Source organism: Pristiophorus japonicus, chromosome 11 (genome assembly GCF_044704955.1).
Source record: "Pristiophorus japonicus isolate sPriJap1 chromosome 11, sPriJap1.hap1, whole genome shotgun sequence".
Classification (NCBI taxonomy): Eukaryota; Metazoa; Chordata; class Chondrichthyes; family Pristiophoridae; genus Pristiophorus; species Pristiophorus japonicus.
In genome coordinates, this window is record NC_091987.1 from 2,772,626 (window position 1) to 2,798,343 (window position 25,718).

The following is a 25,718-nucleotide window of genomic DNA, read 5'->3' on the forward strand; positions in this document are numbered from 1 at the left end:
CAGGTGCCGCCTTACACAAGCACATGACGTACCACACTCACCCGAAAGAAACCTCTGCCGCTGCAGTCCTGTTCCCCGCAGACACTGCTTGCTGACTCACCATCTTTTCTGACAGGAGAGCAAGGGGTGAATTTGATGAGCTAAGTACATTTGCTTTAGATGCAGTTCCTGGCTTGATTCCCTGATTCAGTGCCAGGGATGGTGCCAGCGAAAGGGGATTCATGCTGGTTTTGCAGGTGGTGCCTACCCCTTGGCTGCGACCTGCTGAAGCCTATAGTAGCACTATTGTCTGTGTCTCATTGGAATAAGTTATGCTTCAGAACAGTAGCCACGTCAATGACAACGGGCAAACGTCCAGGCCAGTCGGGCGCCAGCTTCTCCTTAATTGAGGAGAAAAGAAAGACTTGCATTTCTATAGTGCCTTTCACGACCACCAGATGGCTCAAAGCGCTTTACAGCCAACGTACTTTTGGAGTGTAGTCACTGTTGTAATGTGGGAAGCTCGATGAAGAACCATTGTTCCAGGACAGCCGAAGGGTTTGAGAAGAGTGGAGGAGACTTGAAGATCGGGTAAATCAGAGATTGGATCTCAGGATTGGGTTTAAAATGCCCGTGGGTCATAGAAAGTAAGGGAAGGCTGAGGGAGGGAAGGATCTCCACAGGATTGAGGACCCGGGAAAAAATGAGTTAGAGTAAGAGCGAGGCCTTTGTGTCCCGGCGTCTGGGGCATTAGGGAGAGCATTAAATGGAAAGCACAGTGGGCGGGAGCATTTACATCCTTGGTGAATGATTGTGCAACGCCTTGAGTCCTTTTATAGGGGTTTCGCTGGGTGGAATCCTGCTCTGAAGACCACCCTTGGTAACTGGATGGTTGGAGTTATGGGATGGTGCCTTCATGTTGCAGGGTCTGCACGGGGAGATCAAGCACTTTCCTCTGCACACTGTTGGAGCTGGAGGCCATTTGGCTGTCTTTTCGGACAGCTGCTGCCAGCCCAGAATTACTCTCTGAATTTATTCTGCTACTGGTCTTTAAGGCCAATGGCAGTGCAAACAAACTGCCCTCCAAACATCCTCCCGCAATCTTCCGCCCCCCACGTCCCCGCCTCGATATTTGGGCAAGCGCTGATTTCAGAACTGCCCGGCACATGACAATTGGTTGAACCTAGCGAAGTCTAGCGGAGGTCACGATGGACGCGTGCAAAGAACGCACCATCTGATTTCTGCTGAGGTCATGTGGTAGCTGGAGGAAGATCGCGGCTGAGAAGCTTGCATCCATTGGCCTGCAATGGATAGGGGCATGTCGGTGTATTGATTACATGCTGTCCATGGGTTACTGGGACAGAGCTGTCAACGGGTGGAGAATTGCAAGAGATTCATGAGCAGCAAAGACAACACAGATTGCAAACCCATTTAAGATCGATAGAGAGAGGCGGAACAAAACAGGCTGCAGTTTTGAACCCAAGGTGAGTAATGGTCAGCCCCAGTGACTGAGACTTGGCAGTGTTGGGAATGCCTGTTATTCATGTATTGTTCTCCTGTTGTTTTTATCCAGCTCTACGTCCTAAGCCAGGGGCAATGCATCTACCGTGGAAATGTTGGTAGTCTCGTCTCATATCTCAAGGAGCTTGGTCTGCACTGTCCGACCTACCACAACCCCGCCGACTTTGGTATGAACTGATATTGCACACAGCTTTTCTTCGAAACAGTCGCCCTCCCCCCAGCCCCGATCTCCATCCCCTCCCCCCAGCCCCGATCTCCAGCCGCCCCCCCCCCCCCCCCCCCAAGCACCACCCCTCACCCCCACCAGTCCCGATCACATCCTCTCATCCTCTCCCGATCCCAGCCTCTCTCTGTCTCTCCGCCCTCCCGCTCACGGCCTCTTTGCCCTCCCAGTTGCCGTGTCTCCGGCTGCGGCCTCCTGCCGCTGGTGTTTTCTCCTGGTCTCCAGCCAAGCTGTCCATTTGGCCGGCTGCCAGGCGGCAAACGGAAGAAAGAAATGTCAATGAGGCTCTGTCCCTCAGCCCGGCCTGGCCAGGTTCTCGGGCTGATGGTGGCCTTCCCTGCACCCTCCCCACCTCTCAGTAATTATAAGGACCCTCGTGTTAACAAGGATCATGGTCGGAGGGAGGGAAAACCCAGCTGAGCCAGACGTAGGAAACAAATCCCACTTGGTATTCTCTGTTTTTCTTCATTCAAATTATTATCAGGAAGAATTTAACCACCCAAAAAAAATAACTGAGCTTCCCGGCAATGGTCAGCTGCCGCTTCACCACTGTAGGAGCTGCAAGCATTGTCGGCTCTCTCGCGTGAGATGAGATGATGTCACATGCTAATGCATCACGCTTGTTTCCATAGTGATGGAGATCGCGTCAGGCGAATACGGGGAGCAGAACCCCAGGCTGGCGAAAGCAGTTCACGATGGCAAGTGCGATTCCGACTGCAAGCCACATGACAATGGAGAGAAGGAACTGAACCCTTTCCTCTGGCACCGGCCGTCTGTCGAGGTAAGCTTGCCCCCAATACTGAAGTATCTATTACTAGAAAGGTTTCATTACATTCAGTATTTTGGTCTCCTCACGACCTCCCCCACCCCCACCCTGGCCCCAAACCCTCAGTCACGTAACCTTCAATTATTTGTTGCCCTGTTCCTGGACCCTTATCAGTATTGCTTATCAGTATGAGGTAGATGGAGACGCCCATCCTCCCCACGGTAATGACGTTTCTGTGTAACTTGTACCTGTGATGCCCCAATGGCAAACCTGAGGACTGGGAGAATTTTATAATTCAGCAGAGGAGGACAAAGGGTTTAATTAAGAGGGGGAAAATAGAGTATGAGAGGAAGATTTGCTGGGAACATAAAAGCTGACTGCAAAAGCTTCTATAGATACGTGAAGAGAAAAAGATTAGTGAAGACAAACGTAGGTCCCTTGCAGTCAGATTCAGGTGAATTTATAATGAGGAACAAAGAAATGGCAGACCAGTTGAACCAATACTTTGGTTCTGTCTTCACGAAGGAAGACACAAAAAACCTTCCGGAAATACCAGAGGACTGAGGGTCCAGTGAGAAGGAGGAACTGAAGGAAATCCTTATTAGGCTGGAAATTGTGTTAGGGAAATTGATGGGATTGAAGGCCGATAAATCCCCGGGGCCTGATAGTCTGCATCCCAGAGTACTTAAGGAAGTGGCCCTAGAAATAGTTGATGCATTGGGGATCATTTTCCAACAGTCTATCAACTCTGGATCAGTTCCTATGGACTGGAGGGTAGCTAATGTAACACTACTTTTTAAAAAAGGAGGGAGAGAAAACGGGTAATTATAGACCCATTAGCCTGACATCAGTAGTGGGGAAAATGTTGGAATCAATTATTAAAGATGAAATAGCAGCTCATTTGGAAAGCAGTGACAGGATCGGTCCAAGTCAGCATGGATTTATGAAGGGGAAATCATGCTTGACAAATCTTCTAGAATTTTTTGAGGACGCAACTAGTAGAGTGGACAGCGGATGTGATGTATTTGGACTTTCAAAAGGCTTTTGACAAGGTCCCACACAAGAGATTGGTGTGCAAAATTAAAGCACCTGGTATTTGGGGTAATGTACTGACGTGGATAGAGAACTGGTTGGCAGACAGGAAGCAGAGAGTCGGGATAAATGGGTTATTTTCAGAATGGCAGGCAGTGACTAGTGGAGTGCGCAGGGTTCAGTGCTGGGACCCCAGCTCTTTACAATATACATCAATGATTTAGATAAAGGAATTGAATGTAATATCTCCAAGTTTGCAGATGACACTAAACTGGGTGGCGGTGTGAGCTGTGAGGAGGACGCTAAGAGGCTGCAGGGTGATTTGGACAGGTTAGGTGAGTGGGAAAATGCATGGCAGATGCAGTATAATGTGGATAAATGTGAGTTTATCCACTTTGGGGAAAAACATGAAGGTAGAATATTATCTGAATGGCGGCAGATTAGGAAAAGGAGAGGTGCAACGAGACCTGGGCGTCATGGTACATCAGTCATTGAAAGTTGGCATGCAGGTACAGTAGGTGGTGAAGAAGGCAAATGGTATGTTGGCCTTCATAGCGAGAGGATTTGAGTATAGGAGCAGGGAGGTCTTACTGCAGTTGTACAGGGCCTTAGTAAGGCCTCACCTGGGATATTGTGTTCAGTTTTGGTCTCCTAATCTGAGGAAGGACGTTCTTGCTATTGAGGGAGTGCAGCGAAGGTTCACCAAACTGATTCCTGGGATGGTAGGACTGACATATGAGGAGAGACTGGATCGACTGAGCCTGTATTCACTGCAGTTTGGAAGGATGAGAGGGGATCTCATAGAAACATATAAAATTCTGACGGGTTTAGACAGGTTAGATGCAGGAAGAATGTTCCCGATGTTGGGGAAGTCCAGAACCAGGGGTCACAGTCTAAGGATAAGGGGTCGGCCATTTAGGACTGAGATGAGGAGAAACTTCTTCACTCAGAGAGTTGTTAACCTGTGGAATTCCCTGCCGCAGAGATTTGTTGATGCCAGTTCATTGGATATATTCAAGAGGGAGTTAGATATGGCCCTTACGGCTAAAGGGATCAAAGGGTATGGAGAGAAAGCAGGAAAGGGGTACTGAGGGAATGATCAGCCATGATCTTATTGAATGGTGGTGCAGGCTCGAAGGGCCGAAAGGCCTACTCCTACACCTATTTTTTATGTTTCTATATTTCTATGGCACAACGTGCTGGGATACTAAGGTGTCAACTGCACTATGGTGCGGAAGGACCTAATCCCGACATGTTGAGCCGTTCGTCTCAAGGGGAAAATCTATAGGACCGACAAATCTATTGAATCATTTGATAAAAATAGAGCCCATTGTTGCTCATGAGTGTTATGTGAGCTAGTTTGAGCAGGCTAGGTCCAGTTCCCAGTGGGCATGAGTCCACAATGTAACACTGCTCCTGACTTCACTCCACCTCACGTTGATTTGCAGTCCCAAACAGAGAGGATACCTGGTGTGATAATTGTGAAATATCTTGTTCAGTAGAGGGAGCTGTCCTGACGCTGGGACTAAGGCACATTGTTGGGGCAGAATAGAGGGAACTTTACATAATAACCAGCCTATGTTACACATGGGGCGAGTGATTTATTTTTATTGCTTGGAAACCAACTGTGTGTTGGTGTTGTCGGACTCAGACAGCGTTGGAGATAAGCATGGAAATGAGTTTGATTTCACAGAGTTTTTCACCACACTGAATCACAAGCCCGATCTCTGTACTTGACCTGGGCTTGTTTGATGGTGGGACTGGAAGGGAGCGCTATTTCTGGGCCGTGGTCCTGCCTCGTCTTGACAAACAGTCCCCTTTCTAATGAAGGGTTTGGAACCAAGGATCGTGCGGCGGGGAATAATAATCAAACACAGCTGACTGTCTTCTGTCAGGAAGCAGTAGCGGGACATTTGGAAAAGCATGATTCAATCAAGCAGAGTCAGCATGGTTTTATGAAAGGGAAATCATGTTTGACAAATTTGCTGGAGTTCTTTGAGGATGTAACGAGCAGGGTGGATAAGGGGGAACCAGTGGATGTGGTGTATTTGGATTTCCAGAAGGCATTCGATAAGGTGCCACATAAAAGGTCATTGCACAAGATAAAAGTTCACGGGGTTGGGGGTAATATATTAGCATTGATAGAGGATTGGCTAACTAACAGAAAACAGAGAGTCGGGATAAATGGGTCATTTTCCGATTGGCAAACAGTAACTAGTGGGGTGCAGCAGGGATCGGTGCTGGGGCCTCAACTATTTATATTAATGACTTGGATGAAGGGACTGAGTGTAACGTAGCCAAGTTTGCTGATGATACAAAGATGGGTGGGAAAGCAATGTGTGAGGAGGACACAAAAAATCTGCAAAAGGACATAGACAGGCTAAGTGAGTGGGCAACAATTTGGCAGATAGAGTATAATGTGGGAAAATATGAGGTTATCCACTTTGGCAGAAATAATAGAAATACAAATTATAATTTAAATGGAGAAAAATTGCAAAGTGCTGCAGTACAGAAAAACCTGGGGGTCCTTGTGCATGAAACACAAAAAGTTAGTATGCAGGTACAGCAAGTAATCAGGAAGGCAACTGGAATGTTGGCCTTTATTGTAAGGAGAATAGAGTATAAAAGCAGAGAAGTCCTACAACTGTGCAGGGTATTTGTGAGGCCACACCTGGAGTACTGCATACAGTTTTGGTCTCAGTATTTAAGGAAGGATATACTTGCATTGAAAGATGTTCAGAGAAGGTTCACTAGGTTGATTCCGGAGATGAGGGGGTTGACTTATGAGGATAGATTAAGTAGGTTGGGCCGATACACATTGGAGTTCAGAAGAATGAGAGGTGATCTTATTGAAACTTATAAGATAATGAGGGGGCTCGACAATGTGAATGCAGAGAGGATATTTCCACTCATCAGGGAAACTAAAACTAGGGGACATAGTCTTCGAATAAGGGGCTGCCCATTTAAAACTGAGCTCAGGAGAAATTTATTCTCTGAGGGTTGCAAATCTGTGGAATTCTCTGCCCCAGAGAGCTGTTTAGGCTGGGTTATTGAATATATTTAAGGCGGAGATAGACAGATTTTTGAGCGATAAGGAATAAAGAGTTATGGGGAGCGGGCAGGGAATTGGAGCTGAGTCCATGATCAGATCAGCCATGATCGTATTAAATGGCGGAGCAGGCTCGAGGCCTACTCCTGCTCCTATTGCTTATGTTCTTATTTCTGTTCTCCAGGATCGATGTCCCTCAGAGGGTTGCCACAGCTTCTCGGCCAGCTGCCTGACCCAGTTCTGCATCCTCTTCAAAAGGACCTTTCTCAGCATCATGAGAGATTCGGTAATAACAGTGTTTCCACTTACTGCGTAATAACAGTGCTCAAGGTTACTGGATAATAACTGCCCTCTGTTACTCAGCAACAACAGCACTCTCAGATACTCAATGATCGCAGTGCTGAGTTCCTGGGTAATAAAAGCAGTCTCAATTACTCAATAATAACGGTGCCCTCAGTTACTAGTTAAGAACAACTCTCTCATTTACTAGGAACATAGGAACAGGAGGCAGCCATTCAGCCCTACGAGCCTGTTCAGCTATCCAGTTACAACCTGGCTGATCTGTATCTTAACTCCATCTGCTCCTCTTGGTTCCGTAACCCTTAAAACCTTGCCGAGCAAATCTCAGTTTTGAAATTTTCAATTGACACCCCCAGCCTCAACAGCTTCCTGGGGAGAGAGTTCCAGATTCCCAGCTCCCTTTGTGTCAAGAAGTGCTTCGTGACATCACCCCTGGACGGCCTGGCTCTAATTTTAAGGTTACGCCCCCTGGTTATGGTCTCCCCCTACCAGAGCAAATAGTTGCTCTCTGTCTACCCTATCAACTCCTTAAACATTTCAATTAGATCTCCCCTTAATCTTCCATATTCAAAGCAATAAAAGTCTAGTCGATACAATCTGTCCTCATATAATTTAATCATCTTTGCTCCGCTATAATTCTGGTAAATCTGCGCTGCACCCCCTCCAAGGCCAATATATCCTGATGTGTGGGCCCAGAACTGAACATAGTACTCTGACTGGGGTCTAACCAGAGCTCTATTGAGCTGTAACATAACTTCCACCTTTTTCTATTCCAGCCCTCCTGAGATAAAGGCCAACATTCCATTAGCCTTTTTAATTATTTATTGTACCTGTCCACGAGCTTTTCATGATTTCAGTACTTGGGGCCCCTAAATCTCTCTACTCCTCCACTATTTCTAGTTTCTCGCCATTTAGAAACTATTCTGATCGATCTTTCTTGGATCCAAAGTGGATGACCTCACACTTTCCTGCATTGAACTCAAGCTGCCACAGTTTTGCCCACTCACTTAATCCCTTTGCAATGTTCTGCTCCCATCTACACTACTCACTGTGCAACCTCACCTGGTATCCTCAGTAAACCTACATATAGAGCTCTTTATTCCTTCATCCAAGTCATTTATAAATACAGTGAGGAGATGAGGCCCCAGTACACATCTCTGTGGGCAACACTAGTCACATCCTGCCAATTTGAGTGCCGACCCTTTATCCCTACTCTCAGCGGCCGAAATAAAGACACTCATTTAATCCCTTTGCAACTTTCTGCTAAAAAAAAAATCATCTGGCCACCGCTCGGTGTCCCCGACAGTTTTTTCTGTCGGTGCACTGTGTTTACATTGTGTGCAAAATGGCGGTGCGGCCGCCATTAAATGGGAGGGCGCACTGCCACGGCCGCCATCTTTTATTTTTGTCGGCCGACTGCCAGGTCGGCTCGATAATTATGCGCCCGGGTTCAGCCGGGCCGCCAACAGACAGCCCGGCACACCCTCTTGGGTGCCAGGCCGCTGGCCCGGCCAAAACCGTCCCTGGTGGCCCAGTGGACCTAACTAAAATAAAATCGAAGAGGTCACAGCGACCCTCCCCTTTAAGGGATGACTGACAGCGCCAGACACTTTGTCCGCCCCCACTACCGCCCCCGTTATGACCGACTTCCGCCCCGCTCGGAAAAAAAGACAAAGAGCTGAATTCCGCACAGGAAGCCACCGCATCCACCACGGCGGTGAAAACACGGGAAAAACAATGGGTGCGACTAGTTTCCGGCAGCAGTGAATTTCGGCCCCTCTGTCTCCTACCTCCTAACCAATTCCCTTTCCAAGCCAATAGATGGCCTCCAATTCCGTGCGCTCTCACCTTTGTGAACAGTCTCTTATGTCATCATAGGCAGTCCCTCGGAATTGAGAAAGACTTGCTTCCACTCTTTGCCATGAGTTCTCAGGTGACTGAACAGTCCAATACGAGAACCAGAGTCTCTGTCACAGGTGGGACAGATAGTCGTTGAGGGAAGGGGAGGGTGGGACTGATTTGCCGCACGCTCCTACCACTGTCTGTGCTTGATATCTGCATGCTCTCGGCGACGAGACTCGAGGTGCTCAGCACCCTCCCGGATGCACTTTCTCCACTTAGGGCGGTCTTTGGCCAGGGACCCCCAGGTGTTGGTGGGGATGTTGCACTTTACCAGCGAGGCTTTGAGGGTGTCCTTGTAACGTTTCCGCTGCCCACCTTTGGCTCGTTTGCCGTGGGCGAGTTCTGAGTAGAGCGCTTGTTTTGGGAGTCTTGTGTCTGACATGCGGACTATGTGGCCTGCCCAGCAGAGCTGATCAAGTGTGGTCAGTGCTTCAATGCTGGGGATGTTGGCCTGGTCGAGGACGCTAATGTTGGTGTGTCTTTTCTCTCAGGGGATTTGTAGGATCTTGCGGAGACATCGTTGGTGTTATTTCTCCAGCGACTTGAGATGTCTACTATACATGGTCCATGTCTCTGAGCCATACAGGAGGGCGGGTATTACTACAGCCCTGTAGACCATGAGCTTGGTGGTAGATTTGAGGTCCTGGTCTTCAAACACTCTTTTCCTCAGGCGAGCAAAGACTGCACTGGCTCACTGGAGGCGTTGTTGAATCTTGTCGTCACTGCCTGCTCTTGTTGATAGGGGGCTCCCGAGATAGGGGAAATGGTCCACGTTGTCCAGGGCCGTGGAGGGCAGTGCTGTGCGGCGAGGACAGGCTGGTGGAGGACCTTTGTCTTACTAATGTTTAGCGTAAGGCCCATGCTTTTGTACGCCTCGGTAAATACGTCGACTATGTCCTGGAGTTCAGCCTTTGTGTGTGCACAGACGCAGGCGTCGTCCGCGTACTGTAGCTCGACGACAGAGGTTGGGGTGGTCTTGGACCTGGCCTGGAGACGGTGTAGGTTAAACAGCTTCCCACTGGTTCTGTAGTTTAGTTCCACTCCAGTGGGGAGCTTGTCGACTGTGAGGTGGAGCATGGCAGCGAGGAAGATTGAGAAGAGGGTTGGGGCGATGACGCAGCCCTGTTTGACCCCGGACTAGATGTGGACTGGGTCTTATGTGGCACCTGATCAAATGCCTTCTGGCAATCCATATAAACAACATCCATAGACACTCCCTTATCGATCACATTTGTGACTGCCTCAAAAAATTCAACTAGTTTCACTAGGCTTCTTACCCTTTACACCCATGCTAGCTCTCTGACCAGCTCATATTTATCCTAATGCTCAATTTACTGGATAATAACGGGATTATAATGGTGCCCTTGGTTATAACAGGGTACTTTCTAAATGGTGAAAGGCTAAAAGCAGTAGAGATGTAAAGTAACTTGAGGTTTCAGGGACATAGATCATTAAAATGTCATAAACAGGTACAACAACAACAACTTGTATTTATATAGTGCCTTTAACGTAGTAAAACATCCCAAGGTGCTCCACGGGAGCATGATAAGACAAAACAATAAATTTGACACCAAGCCACGTAAGAAGAAATTATAGCAGAGGTAGATTTTAAGGAGCGTCTTAAAGGAGGAAAGAGAGGTGGAGATGTTTAGGGAGGGAGTTCCAGAGCTTAGGGCCCAAACAGCTGAAGACACGGCCACCGATGGTTGAGCAGTTATAATCAGGGATGCTCAAGAGGGCAGAATTCGAGGAGCGTAAACATCTCGGGCTTGTGAACAGAACAGGTACAGAAAATAATCAAAAAGGCAATGGAATGCTGGCCTTTATATATAGAGGACTAGAGTACAAGGGGGTAGAATGCTGCAGCTGTACAAAGCCCTGCTTAGACCCCACCTGGGGCACTGTGAGCAGTTCTGGGCCCTACACCTTAGGGAGGATATATTGGCCTTGGAGGGAGTGCAGCATGGGTTTACCAGAAAGATAACCAGACTTCAAGGGTTAAGTTACGAGGAGAGATTACACAAATTGTATTCCCTGGAGTTTAGAAGGTTCAGGGGTGATCTGATTGAAGTTTTCAGGATATTAAGGGGAACAGAGAGGGTAGATAGAGAGAGACAGTTTCTACTGGTTGGGGAGTCTAGGACTAGGGGACATAGTCTAAAAATTAGAGCCAGACCTTTCAAGAGTGAAATTAGGAAACACTTCTACACACAAAGGGTAGTAGAAGTTTGGAACTCTCTTCTGCAAACATCAATTGATGCCAGATCAGTTGTTAACTTTAAATCTGTGATTGATCCATTTTTGTTAACCAAAGGTATTAAGAAAGATGGAGTTAGGTCGGAGATTAGCAATGATCCCATTGAATGGCAGAACAGGCTCGAGGGGCTCAATGGCCTCATCCTGTTCCTATGTTCCCTCCGTTGCTAGTTAAGAACAACACTCTTAGTTACTGGGTAATGTCAGGGCTCAATGTTCAAACTTCACTCGTGGCTTGATGTCCTCTCCAGGTGGGTTAGAAGGAAGAACGAACCTCCACTGATGAAGCACCTTTCCCAAATGCATTGATTTCAAAATCCTTATCGTCAAATCGCCTCACCAACTGCCTCCTCTTTCTCTGTATCCCCTGCTCCACTATCACTTGTAAATCCTGTGCCCATCACAGTCCTATACACGTTTTCTAAGCCCCTCTATCTGACTACCTCTCCCCTCAATCTCAAAAGCTTCCTCAAAACCCGTAACAAAAATGAACATACCGCAGATATTGTAAATCTGAATTAAAAGCAGAAAACGATAGAAACAGTCATCAGGTCAGGCAGCGTCTTGAGTGAGAAGAGACAAATTGACATTTGAGGGCATATCTGTTACTTGACTGAGATGATCTGCTACATCATAGAAACAAAACATAGAAATGAGGTGCAGGAGTAGGCCATTCGGCCCTTCGAGCCTGCACCACCATTCAATATGATCATGGCTGATCATGCAACTTCAGTACCGCATTCCTGCTTTCTCTCCATACCCCTTGATCCCTTTACATCTAACTCCCTTTTGAATTTATCTAACGAACTGGCCTCAACAACTTTCTGTGGTATAGAATTCCACAGTTCACAATTCTCTAGGTGAAGAAGTTTCTCCTCATCTCAGTCCTAAATGGCTTACCCCTTATCCTTAGACTGTGACCCCTGGTTCTAGACTTCCCCAACATCGGGAACATTCTTCCTGCATCTAACCTGTCTAAACCCGTCAGAATTTTATATTTTTCTATGAGATCCCATCTCATTCTTCTAAATTCCATTCCACTCGTGATTCCTCTCTGTCTTATTTTTACACACACAATGAATTGATGTCCGATAGATTTGCACACGGGTGATCAAGAACAATGCAAATTCTTCTGATCAATAAGAGTTAGAGGGTGGGGATGGTGGAGGCAAACAGGAGAAGGAAGGGGGAGGTGAGGAAGGATAGTGAGGGAGGAGCGATGAGAAATTGGCCAAAAGCCTTGTCAAATCTTTGTGGATAAGAGGTTCGTTTGTCTGAAGAGAAGAGGTAATAGGATTGATGTTGATGTGACATAGGGTCGTGACAAGTAAAACTCACGATTGAAACTTGCGATAAAAGATCAAGCTGTGACCGGTCCGCTCAGCCATAATCGCATTAAGCGGAGGTAGGAGGGGCCTGCACACAATAGAAACAATAGTACCGCATTCCTGCTTTCTCTCCATACCCCTTGATCCCTTTACATCTAACTCCCTTTTGAATTTATCGAACGAACTGGCCTCAACAACTTTCTGTGGTATAGAATGGTCCGTCGGCAAACCATATAAACAAGTTGGTAAAGTCTGCATCTTGGGAGAACAGACACACATCACTGACCCAGCTGAAGTGTGCCGGGGTTGTGTTGCTTGTAACTTGTAATAGAATAGGTATTAGAGCATTGTGACCAATCTATAACTGCAACACTCAGTTTCTGTGGACTTTGCACTAATTAAGTTATACTTTAAGCTGTACTGCGTCTGTGAGATCGCTGCCCAGCGTTAGCCCGGTCAACAAGGAGGAAAGTAGGGGAGGTGGGAGAAGTGAGGAGAGAGCCAATCAGTGAGAGCAACGGCGAGGGCAGACCTGGTCGGGGATGGAGCGGAGACTGGGCAATAAACTGCAGAGGAGAAGAGGCCCAAACTCACTGAGAGATGAGGGAGAAGGGAATAGAGGGTGATGCTGATAGATTTCGATGAGGAAAGACGGGAGGAGGCTCGAGGGGAGCATAAACGCCGGCATGGACTGGTTGGGCTGAATGGCCTCTCACTGTGCTGTATATCCTGCGTAATCCTATGAAGAGGAGGCTACTCACTGACTGATTTGTAAGGGATCCTTTCTACATTCCTCCCCAAGTGTTAACCCGGATTGAACCCTTTCAACACAAGTTGGGAGATGTGGTCCTGAAATTGGGGATTAAATCTTGTACAGAGCTCATAAATTAGAAATTTTTATGGTGGAAGGTATGATGTGTTTTTTTTTAAATGGGGCCTTGTCATGTCCTTTCTGACCAGGTTCTGACTCACCTACGCATCACCTCGCACATTGGGATTGGCTTGCTGATAGGCTTGCTGTACCTGGGCATCGGAAACGAGGCGAAGAAGGTGCTGAGCAACTCTGGGTTCCTCTTCTTCTCCATGCTATTCCTGATGTTCGCGGCACTGATGCCGACCGTCCTGACCTGTGAGTATCCCGTCACCGAAGGGGCAGCCGCTTTAGCCGAGTGACTGTTCCTGAGGCTTGTGCTACCTCCTGAGAATCCGGCTGTAAGATGCACACCAACTAACCAAAAAACACGTTTATATCAGTTAAAGAAAGTTTACAATCTTTCTGCAAGGGTCATGGGGCTGGGTTGTGAACCATCTCACGCCACTCTTTGTGGCGATTCAGAGGCACGGTCCTTGGAAACGTGATGATCCATCATCAAACCTGGGCTGTCAGCATCTACCCTGGGGTGAGGGAATGGCTGCGATTCCTCTTCTAACAGTCAATGGAGAGAACGCCCCTTTCCTCCACAGTTAACAGCGGGCTAACCAAATCGTCAATCCGCTCATTACATTCGCGGGTCGCTATCTATGGGGTAAAAGAGGGGCTTTCCCCATCCCCGCTGTAAGCAAAATTTCGGCCCTGAGCCAAGTGGTTAGCGCCCCACAGCCCAGAGGCTCGAGGTGATACCAAATCGGCCAAGGACCACAGGTGAAGGGTCGGTGGGCAGCCGGTGGTATCCGAGTCTGTACGTAACACCCGGGTCAGCCTGAACTCTCTTCCTAACTGCTGTGCTGTTCCTTCCCTGTAGTTCCGCTGGAGATGGGAGTATTTCTTCGCGAGCATCTAAACTACTGGTACAGCCTGAAGGCCTACTATTTGGCTAAGACAATGGCGGATGTTCCCTTCCAGGTGAGTGAAGAGGGATCGGTCCTCAGTGAAACCCATTTCTCGGCTAGCACAAAACGTTCTATGGATTACCAGCCCAGTAACATAACCACTACACGACTGTACCCTGCTGCTCCTATCTACTCTGTCTCATCCTTTCATAGCTTCAAACACTTCGATCATACCACCCCCTAATCTGCACTGCTCTCCTGAAAAAAGAGCCAACTTTTTTTTGTCTGCATTGGTATTTCCTCATACCAGGGGCAGCATCCTAGCGAATCTCTAAACTTCTATATCCTTGCGATGGCGTGGAGCCCAATGCAGCACACTGAGGTCTTGTTAAGGTGTATAGGCTTATCATTACCTCTCAGCTTTTATATTTGATACGTCTTTAGATAAATCTCGAATTAAGTTAGCTTTTATTTTATGGCCTTAAGCCAGGTAAATGCAGGTGAGCTGTGGTGCTGCCACACTAGAGTCATAGAATAGTACAGCATAGAAGGAGGCTATTCACCCCATCGAGTCTGCAAGGAGTTAGTCCCGCTCCCTGCTCTTTCCCCATATCCCTGCAATTTTTCCTGCACTAATCAGAGAGACCCCAGCTTTGATCCCAGGTCAGTGGTTTGCTGGCTGATCTCAGCCAGGACAGTGAGAGTGCTGGGGCCGCTATGAGAGGTAAATTTGCCAGGGACACCTGTAGCCAATCACTGTAGGGTGCTCACTTGGGCAAGGTGCCAGACAGCACCTGGAAAGAGATGGTGTTAACATTCGTGGATCGAGTGGAAGCACAGCACCACAGAATGACTGGGTATGGGGCTCACACCCACCATCCTCCATTGCCAAGTCAATGGATCACAGCCGTTGTACCAGAGGCCAAGGAGGAACAAGAACAAGAGCGAGCCGCTGTATCTCCTAGTGACTATGGCCGAACAGGCATAGGCCGAGGCCTGAGGGGAAGTTCAAATGATCACAGGACAGATGTGATAAATAAGCAGGTACATGGCCCATCCATTACAACAGTGACTACACTCCAAAAGTACTTCATTGGCTGTAAGGTGCTTTGAGGCGTCCGGTGGTTGTGAAAGGCAGTATATAAATGCAAGTCTTTTTCCTTTTTTCTTTTCCTTGTTAATCGTAGAAACCCACAGTCCTCTTACTATAGCAGCTGACTGTCTCTTAACTGAGTCCCACTGCCCTATCCAGGAATCCATTCTGCACATTCGTCATACCTTGTGCGAAAAACTTCCAGATATCAGTGCTGAATTTATCTTTCGGCTCATTTGAACCTGTTCCCCCTCATCCAAGTCAGTCTAATTCTAGTCAGCCAGGCAGTGCTCCAAATCTACCTTTTCTATATCGTTTGATACCGTCTGTACCTCTGTAAGGTCGCCTCTCGGTCATCCCCTTTCGAGGCTGAACAGGCCACGTTTCTCCTTGCGACTCCGCCCTCTGCTGCCCTTGCATTGTCTCTGCTCCTGCACGGACGGAATAATGCTGAGCCTCGTTGGAAGTGGGGAGAAGAGAAGAAAACATAAAGGGGCTGGGGGGCGCGGTGGTGGTCTTACCCTTACTCAAAGGACGTTGAGAATGACTCATGACAATGGAATCATGCTGAGAATTGATCGTTTAGTTTTTGCTTTGTGTGTAGGTATTGTTTCCCGTCGCCTACTGTAGCATCGTATACTGGATGACATCACAGCCGTGCGATGCTCTCCGCTTCGTTCTTTTTGCTGCTCTGGGGACAATGACATCACTGGTGGCGCAATCTTTGGGTCTCCTGATAGGAGCAGCATCCACGTCCCTTCAGGTCAGAGGTCACACTTTGGTCCTTTACAAATGCTGAATCCTTTTCAATCACTGTAGTGTACGGTTCTCGTTTTAATTTTGGAAAACTCTCTCTCTCTGCCTATCAAACTATCCATCTATATCCATTTATCTATCTGAAAACAAGGGCAGGCGGCGGAAGGAGCGTGCGGCAAACCAGACTCCCCACCCACCCTTTCCTTCAAACACTGTCTGTCCCACCTGTGACAGAGACTGTAATTCCTGTATTGGACTGTTCAGTCACCTGAGAACTCACTGTTAGAGTGGAAGCAAGTCTTCCTCGATTTTGAGCAACTGCCTATGATGATAATGATGGTCTGTCTGTCTGTCTGCCTGTCTATCAAACTATCAATCTGTCTATATCCAATTATCTATCTAACTATGTATCTATCTATTATATCTAACTATCGCCAAAATTCTTGAATTTAGCACAGATCTGTTGCAGGTCACGTCTAACATCACGCAGTAGATGTGATCTCCTAGGCATCACAATCTAGACACCACATGCCAGATACCACACTTCAATGTGTCACATTATCAGAGATGAAGGAAGAAAGGCCAATTGTTGACCCAGAGTCCGACATTCACCAGTAGTTGCAGCTACTCCCTGGCTGACCTTCAGTGTATCAGCTGCAAAACTTACCCGATTTGCCTTCTTCGAGCAATGACTTTAAAGGCAGATAAACATCAGTATCGGGCTCAAAACCTCCAAGCCAGCCCATAAATAATGTAACAAGGGACCTGGTGGAGAGGCAAAGAGGTTTGGGGTTGAGAATTTCAGAACGGCTGAAGCACGGCCTCCGATGGTGGGGTGCAGGAAGTGGGGGGTGCCCAAGAGGCCAGAGTTGGAGGAGGGTTGAAGGGCTGGAGGGGGTTGCAAGATAGGGAGTGATTTACTCAGAAAACATCGACTACCAATCGGTAACTAAGGGAGGACTCACACTGACCAAGAAAACACTCGCACACTCTGATTTCTGTCTTGCCATTTTACCAAGAAACTCACTAATAGGTTAAATGCATATGTATACGCCATGAGAATATGAGTATTGAGCACAACAACAGTGTTGATTTATCATTTTTTATTCATGAATCAGAAATGCCATTAGCCACATCTGGATTCCCAAATAGGCACATGTTGCTAGTGGCTAATATATAGAACGTCACTGAGGCAGTGGAGCCAAGCACAACTCATAATAGACGCACATTGTCACCTGGTGGAATGTAGTGGTACTGCAGCCACATGCATGGGGAACGGTAGCATATTGGTCATGTCATTGGACGAGTGATCCAGAGGCCTGGACTAATGATCCTGGAGATGTGAGTTCAAATCCCACCACAGCAGCTGGGGCATTTAAATTCAGTTAATTAAATAAATCTGCATTTAGAAAGCTGGTGACCATAAAACTACTGGATTGTCATGAAAGCCCATCTGGTTCACTAATGACATCCTTACTCGGTCTGGCCGATAATGTGACTCCAGATAAATAGCAATGTGGTTAACTCTTAACTGCCCTCTGAAATGGCCTAGTAAGCCACTCAGTTGTATAAGGCGGCTCACCACTATCTTCTCAAGAGCAATTAGGGATAGGACATAAGAACATAAGAATTAGGAACAGGAGTAGGCCATCTAGCCCCTCGAGCCTGCTCCGCCATTCAACAAGATAATGGCTGATCTGGCCGTGGATTCAGCTCCACTTACCCGCCCTCTCCCCGTAACCCAGAATTCCCTTATTGGTTAAAAATCTATCTATCTATGATTTGAATACATTCAATGAGCTAGCCTCAACTGCTTCCTTGGGCAGAGAATTCCACAGATTCACAACCCTCTGGGAGAAGAAATTCCTTCTCAACTAGGTTTTAAATTTGCTCCCCCGTATTTTGAGGCTGTGCCCCCTAGTTCTAGTCTCTCCGACCAGTGGAAACAACCTCTCTGCCTCTATCTTGTCTATCCCTTTCATTATTTTAAATGTTTCTATAAGATTACCCCTCATCTTTCTGAACTCCAACGAGTAAAGACCCAGTCTACTCAATCTATCATCATAAGGTAACCCCCTCATCTCCGGAATCAGCCTAGTGAATCATCTCTTCACCCCCTCCAAAGCTAGTATATCCTTCCTTAAGTAAGGTGACCAAAACTGCAGGCAGTACTCCAGGTGCGGCCTCACTAATACCCTATACAGTTGCAGCAGGACCTCCCTGCTTTTGAACTCCATCCCTCTCGCAGTGAAGGCCAACATTCCATTCGCCTTCCTGATTACCTGCTGCACCCGCAAACTAACATTTTGGGATTCATGCACAAGGACCCCCAGGTCCCTCTGCACCGCAGCATGTTGCAATTTATCCCCATTCAAATAATTTTCCCTCTTACTGTTTTTTTTTTCCCCAAGGTGGATGACCTCACATTTTCCGACATTGTATTCCATCTGCCAAACCTTAGCCCATTTGCTCAACCTATCTAAATCTCTTTGCAGCCTCTCTGTGTCCTCTACACAACCCGCTTTCCCACTAATCTTTGTGTCATCTGCAAATTTTGTTACACTACACTCTGTCCCCTCTTCCAGGTCATCTATGTATATTGTAAACAGTTGTGGTCCCAGCACCGATCCCTGTGGCACACCACTAACCACCGATTTCCAACCCGAAAAGGATCCATTTATCCCGACTCTTTGCTTTCTGTTAGCCAGCCAATTCTCTATCCATGCTAATACATTTCCTGTGACCCTGCGTCCCTTTATCTTCTGCAGTAACCTTTTGTGTGGCACCTTATCGAATGCCTTTTGGAAATCTAAATACACCACATCCATCGGTACACCTCTATCCACCATGCTCGTTATATCCTCAAAGAATTCCAGTAAATTAGTTAAACATGATTTCCCCTTCATGAATCCATGCTGCGTCTGCTTGATTGCACTATTCCTATCTAGATGTCCCGCTATTTCTTCCTTAATGATAGCTTCAAGCATTTTCCCCGCTACAGATGTTAAACTAACCGGCCTATAGTTACCTGCCTTTTGTTTGCCCCCTTTTTTAAACAGAGGCGTTACATTAGCTGCTTTCCAATCTGCTGGTACCTTCCCAGAGTCCAGAGAATTTTGGTAGATTATAACGAATGCATCTGCTATAACTTCCACCATCTCTTTTAATACCCTGGGATGCATTTCATCCGGACCAGGGGACTTGTCTACCTTGAGTCCCATTAGCCTGTCCAGCACTACCCCCCTAATAATAATGATTATCTCAAGGTCCTCCCTTCCCACATTCCCATGACCAGCAATTTTTGGCATGGTTTTTGTGTCTTCCACTGTGAAGACCGAAGCAAAATAATTGTTTAAGTTCTCAGCCATTTCCACGTTTCCCATTATTAAATCCCCCTTCTCATCTTCTAAGGGACCAACATTTACTTTAGTCACTCTTTTACGTTTTATATATCTGTAAAAGCTTTTACTATCTGTTTTTATGTTTTGCGCAAGTTTACCTTCGTAATATATCTTTCCTTTCTTTATTGCTTTTTTTAGTCATTCTTTGCTGTTGTTTAAAATCTTCCCAATCCTCTAGTTTCCCACTAACCTTGGCCACCTTATACGCATTGGTCTTTGAGTTGATACTCTCCTTTATTTCCTTGGTTATCCACGGCTGGTTATCTCTTCTCTTACCACCCTTCTTTTTCACTGGAATATATTTTTGTTGAGCACTATGAAAGAGCCCCTTAAAAGTCCTCCACTGTTCCTCAATTGTGCCACCGTTTAGTCTGTGTTCCCAGTCCACTTTAGCCAACTCTGCCCTCATCCCACTGTAGTCCCCTTTGTTTAAGCATAGTACGCTCGTTTCTGACACAACTTCCTCACCCTCAATCTGTATTACAAATTCAACCATATTGTGATCACTCATTCCGAGAGGATCTTTTACTGGGAGATCGTTTATTATTCCTGTCTCATTACACAGGACCAGATCCAAGACATTCTAAAAAGGGAGGGAGAACAGCCAGTTGTCGTGGTGCACGTTGGTACCAATGACATAGGTAAAAAAAGGGATGAGTTCCTACGAAATGAATTTAAGGAGCTAGGAGCTAAATTTAAAAAGTAGGACCTCAAAAGTAGTAATCTCGGGATTGCTACCAGTGCCACGTGCTAGTCAGAGTAGGAATCGCAGGATAGCTCAGATGAATACGTGGCTTGAGCAATGGTGCAGCAGGGAGGGATTCAAATTCCTGGGGCATTGGAACCGGTTCTGGGGGAGGTGGGACCAGTACAATCCGGACGGTCTGCACCTGGGCAGAATCGGAACCAATGTCCTCGGGGGAGTGTTTGCTAGTGCTGTTGGGGAGGAGTTAAACTAATATGGCAGGGGGATGGGAACCAATGCAGGGAGATAGAGGGAAACAAAAAGGAGGCAAAAACAAAAGACAGAAAGGAGATGAGGAAAAGTGGAGGGCAGAGAAACCCAAGGCAAAGAACAAAAAGGGCCATTGTACAGCAAAATTCTAAAAGGACAGAGGGTGTTAAAAGAACAAGCCTGAAGGCTTTGTGTCTTAATGCAAGGAGTATCCGCAATAAGGTGGATGAATTAACTGTGCAAATAGATGTTAACAAATATGATGTGATTGGGATTACGGAGACGTGGCTCCAGGATGAGCAGGGCTGGGAACTCAACATCCAGGGGTATTCAACATTCAGGAAGGATAGAATAAAAGGAAAAGGAGGTGGGGTAGCATTGCTGGTTAAGGAGGAGATTAAGGCAATAGTTAGGAAGGACATTAGCTTGGATGATGTGGAATCTATATGGGTAGAGCTGCAGAACACCAAAGGGCAAAAAACGTTAGTGGGAGTTGTGTACAGACCTCCAAACAGTAGTAGTGATGTTGGGGAGGGCATCAAACAGGAAATTAGGGGTGCGTGCAATAAAGGTGCAGCAGTTATAATGGGTGACTTTAATATGCACATAGATTGGGCTAACCAAACTGGAAGCAATACGGTGGAGGAGGATTTTCTGGAGTGCATAAGGGATGGTTTTTTAGACCAATATGTCGAGGAACCAACTAGGGGGGAGGCCATCTTAGACTGGGTGTTATGTAATGAGAAAGGATTAATTAGCAATCTCGTTGTGCGAGGCCCCTTGGGGAAGAGTGACCATAATATGGTGGAATTCTGCATTAGGATGGAGAATGAAACAGTTAATTCAGAGACCATGGTCCAGAACTTAAAGAAGGCTAACTTTGAAGGTATGAGGCGTGAATTGGCTGAGATGGATTGGCGAATGATACTTAAGGGGTTGACTGTGGATGGGCAATGGCAGACATTTAGAGACCGCATGGATGAACTACAACAATTGTACATTCCTGTCTGGCATAGAAATAAAAAAGGGAAGGTGGCTCAACCGTGGCTATCAAGGGAAATCAGGGATAGTATTAAAGCCAAGGAAGTGGCATACAAATTGGCCAGAAATAGCAGCGAACCTGGGGACTGGGAGAAATTTAGAACTCAGCAGAGGAGGACAAAGGGTTTGATTAGGGCAGGGAAAATGGAGTATGAGAAGAAGCTTGCAGGGAACATTAAGACGGATTGCAAAAGTTTCTATAGATATGTAAAGAGAAAAAGGTTAGTAAAGACAAACGTAGGTCCCCTGCAGTCAGAATCAAGGGAAGTCATAACGGGGAACAAAGAAATGGCGGACCAATTGAACAAGTACTTTGGTTCGGTATTCACGAAGGAGGACACGAACAACCTTCCGGTTATAAAAGGGGTCGGGGGGTCTAGTAAGGAGGAGGAACTGAGGGAAATCCTTATTAGCCGGGAAATTGTGTTGGGGAAATTGATGGGATTGAAGGCCGATAAATCCCCAGGGCCTGATGGACTGCATCCCAGAGTACTTAAGGAGGTGGCCTTGGAAATAGTGGATGCGTTGACAGTCATTTTCCAACATTCCATTGACTCTGGATCAGTTCCTATGGAGTGGAGGGTAGCCAATGTAACCCCACTTTTTAAAAAAGGAGGGAGAGAGAAAACAGGGAATTATAGACCGGTCAGCCTGACATCGGTAGTGGGTAAAATGATGGAATCAATTATTAAGGATGTCATAGCAGTGCATTTGGAAAGAGGTGACATGATAGGTCCAAGTCAGCATGGATTTGTGAAAGGGAAATCATGCTTGACAAATCTTCTGGAATTTTTTGAGGATGTTTCCAGTAGAGTGGATAAGGGAGAACCAGTTGATGTGGTATATTTGGACTTTCAGAAGGCGTTCGACAAGGTCCCACACAAGAGATTGATGTGCAAAGTTAGAGCACATGGGATTGGGGGTAGTGTACTGACATGGATTGAGAACTGGTTGTCAGACAGGAAGCAAAGAGTAGGAGTAAATGGGTACTTTTCAGAATGGCAGGCAGTGACTAGTGGGGTACCGCAAGGTTCTGTGCTGGGGCCCCAGCTGTTTACACTGTACATTAATGATTTAGATGAGGGGATTAAATGTAGTATCTCCAAATTTGCGGATGACACTAAGTTGGGTGGCAGTGTGAGCTGCGAGGAGGATGCTGTGAGGCTGCAGAGCGACTTGGATAGGTTAGGTGAGTGGGCAAATGCATGGCAGATGAAGTATAATGTGGATAAATGTGAGGTTATCCACTTTGGTGGTAAAAACAGAGAGACAGACTATTATCTGAATGGTGACAGATTAGGAAAAGGGGAGGTGCAAAGAGACCTGGGTGTCATGGTACATCAGTCATTGAAGGTTGGCATGCAGGTGCAGCAGGCGGTTAAGAAAGCAAATGGCATGTTGGCCTTCATAGCAAGGGGATTTGAGTACAGGGGCAGGGAGGTGTTGCTACAGTTGTACAGGGCATTGGTGAGGCCACACCTGGAGTATTGTGTACAGTTTTGGTCTCCTAACCTGAGGAAGGACATTCTTGCTATTGAGGGAGTGCAGCGAAGGTTCACCAGACTGATTCCCGGGATGGCGGGACTGACCTATCAAGAAAGACTGGATCAACTGGGCTTGTATTCACTGGAGTTCAGAAGAATGAGAGGGGACCTCATAGAAACATATAAAATTCTGACGGGGTTAGACAGGTTAGATGCAGGAAGAATGTTCCCAATGTTGGGGAAGTCCAGAACCAGGGGTCACAGTCTAAGGATAAGGGGTAAGCCATTTAGGACCGAGATGCGGAGGAACTTCTTCACCCAGAGAGTGGTGAACCTGTGGAATTCTCTACCACAGAAAGTTGTTGAGGCCAATTCACTAAATATATTCAAAAAGGAGTTAGATGAGGTCCTTACTGCTAGGGGGATCAAGGGGTATGGCGAGAAAGCAGGAATGGGGTACTGAAGTTGAATGTTCAGCCATGAACTCATTGAATGGCGGTGCAGGCTAGAAGGGCCGAATGGCCTACTCCTGCACCTATTTTCTATGTTTCTATGTTTCTATAGCTTGCTCCCTTGTAGGTTCTGTAACTTACTGTTCTAAGAAACAATCCCGTATGCATTTTATGAATTCTTCCTCAAGGCTACCCCGTGCGATTTGATTTGACCAATCAATATGTAGGTTAAAATCCCCCATGATTACTGCCGTTCCTTTTTCACATGCCTCCATTATTCCCTTGATTATTGCCCGCTCCACCGTGAAGTTATTATTTGGGGGCCTATAAACTACGCCCACCAGTGACTTTTTCCCCTTACTATCTCTAACCTCCACCCACAATGATTCAACATTTTGTTCATTAGAGCCAATATCGTCTCTCACAACTGTCCTGATATCAACCTTTATTAACAGAGCTACCCCACCCCCTTTCCCTTCTTGTCTATCTTTCCAAATTGTCAGAGACCCTTGTATGTTTAATTCCCAGTCTTGGCCCCCTTGCAACCACGATTCTGTAATGGCCACCAAATCATACCCATTTGTAATGATTTGTGATGTCAACTCATTAACTCATTTACTTTATTTCGAATGCTGCGTGCGTTTAGGTAGAGTGTTTTAATACTAATTTTTAAACCATGATTTTTAATTTTGACCCCTTCTGCAGCCCCTTTATATTCATACATATTGTCCCTTCCTATCACCTTGTGGTTTACACTTACTCCAGTGCTACTCTGCTCTGTTGCCTCTTGCCTTTTGCATTCTTTCTTGGGGTCTTGTTCATCTGAGCTCTCACCCACTCTAAGTAGCTCAGAGCCCTCTCCTGGGTTCCGAATACTCCTTGCATTGAGGCACCGAGCTTTCAGGCTTGCCTTTTTATTATATTTTGACCCTTTAGAATTTTGCTGTACAATGGCCCTTTTTGTTTTTTGCCTTGGGTTTCTCTGTCCTCCACTTTTACTCATCTCCTTTCTGTCTTTTGCTTTTGTCTCCATTTTGTTTCCCTCTGTCTCCCTGCATTGGTTCCCATCTCCCTGCCATATTAGTTTAACTCCTCTCCAACAGCACTAGCAAACACTCCCCTAGGACATTGGTTCCGGTCCTGCCCAGGTGCAGACCGTCCGGTTTGTACTGGTCCCACCTCCCCCAGAACCGGTTCCAATGCTCCAGGAATTTGAATCCCTCCCTGCTGCACCACTGCTCAAGCCACGTATTCATCTGAGCTATCCTGCGATTCCTACTCTGACTAGCACGTGGCACTGGTAGCAATCCCGAGATTACTACTTTTGAGGTCCTATGTTTTAATTTAGCTCCTAGCTTCTTAAATTCATCTCGTAGGACCTCATCCCTTTTTTTACCTATATTGTTGGTACCAATGTGCACCATGACAACTGGCTGTTCACCCTCCCTTTTCAGAATGTCCTGCACCTGCTCCGAGACATCCTTGCACCAGGGAGGCAACATACCATCCTGGAGTCTCGGTTGCGGCCGCAGAAACGCCTATCTATTCCCCTTACCATTGAATCCCCTATCACTATTGCTCTCCCACTCTTTTTCCTGCCCTCCTGTGCAGCAGAGCCAGCCACGGTGCCATGAACTTGGCTGCTGCTGTCCTCCCCTGATGAGTCATCCCCCTCAACAGTACTCAAAACGGTGTATCTGTTTTGCAGGGGGATGACTGCAGGGGACCCCTGCACTACCTTCCTTGCACTGCTCTTCCTGCTGGTCTTCCACTCCCTATCTGGCTGTGGACCGACCCTTCACCTGCGGTAAGACCAACTCGCTACACGTGCTACTCACGTCATTCTCAGCATCGTGGATGCTCCAGAGTAAATCCACCCTCCGCTCCAATTCCGCAACGCGGTCTGTCAGGAGCTGGAGGCGGATACACTTCCCGCACACGTAGTCGTCAGGGACACCGGAAGTGTCCCTGAGTTCCCACATGGTACAGGAGGAGTAGATCACGTGATCGAGCTCTCCTGCCATGACTTAACCCTTATATACTTAAATTGGCAACAACAATGCTAAAGTTTACTCACTGTTATAGAAGAGAAAAAAGAAAAACTACTCACCAATCACCAGCCAATCACTTACCCCCTTGGCTGTGACGTCACCTTTCTGTTTCTTTCTACTTTTTTGCCTTCTGTAGCTGCACAGCCAGCCTTGCCAGTGATGCCCACATCCCGCGAATGAATAAAAAAAAACATGCCTGTTAAAACTAGAAATAGTGGTTGAAGCACTTGTAGGCCTAGTTGGAATGAGTGATGCCCTGGCTCAGTCTGGAACTGAGGAAACAACAGTTGTTATGGGCCTGGGTTTTTGGTTCTCCTGACAGGAGATATCACAGGGTTGCCCTTTGAAATGGCCTAGTA

The 25,718-nt window shown here is 46.8% G+C and overlaps 1 protein-coding gene across 3 annotated transcripts in view; it reads left to right on the top strand.

Annotated features, from left to right (window-relative positions):
• LOC139275687 (ATP-binding cassette sub-family G member 1) overlaps positions 1 to 25,718 on the top strand; it is a 69,197-nt gene that overhangs the window by 39,384 nt on the left and 4,095 nt on the right. For all 3 annotated transcript variants that reach the window (XM_070892855.1, XM_070892857.1, XM_070892856.1), the window contains 6 exons: positions 1,553 to 1,667; positions 2,356 to 2,504; positions 6,755 to 6,856; positions 13,317 to 13,485; positions 14,099 to 14,199; positions 15,824 to 15,982. In XM_070892855.1, the coding sequence (XP_070748956.1) occupies positions 1,553 to 1,667; positions 2,356 to 2,504; positions 6,755 to 6,856; positions 13,317 to 13,485; positions 14,099 to 14,199; positions 15,824 to 15,982 (795 nt within the window). The remainder of the gene's footprint in view (positions 1 to 1,552; positions 1,668 to 2,355; positions 2,505 to 6,754; positions 6,857 to 13,316; positions 13,486 to 14,098; positions 14,200 to 15,823; positions 15,983 to 25,718) is intronic.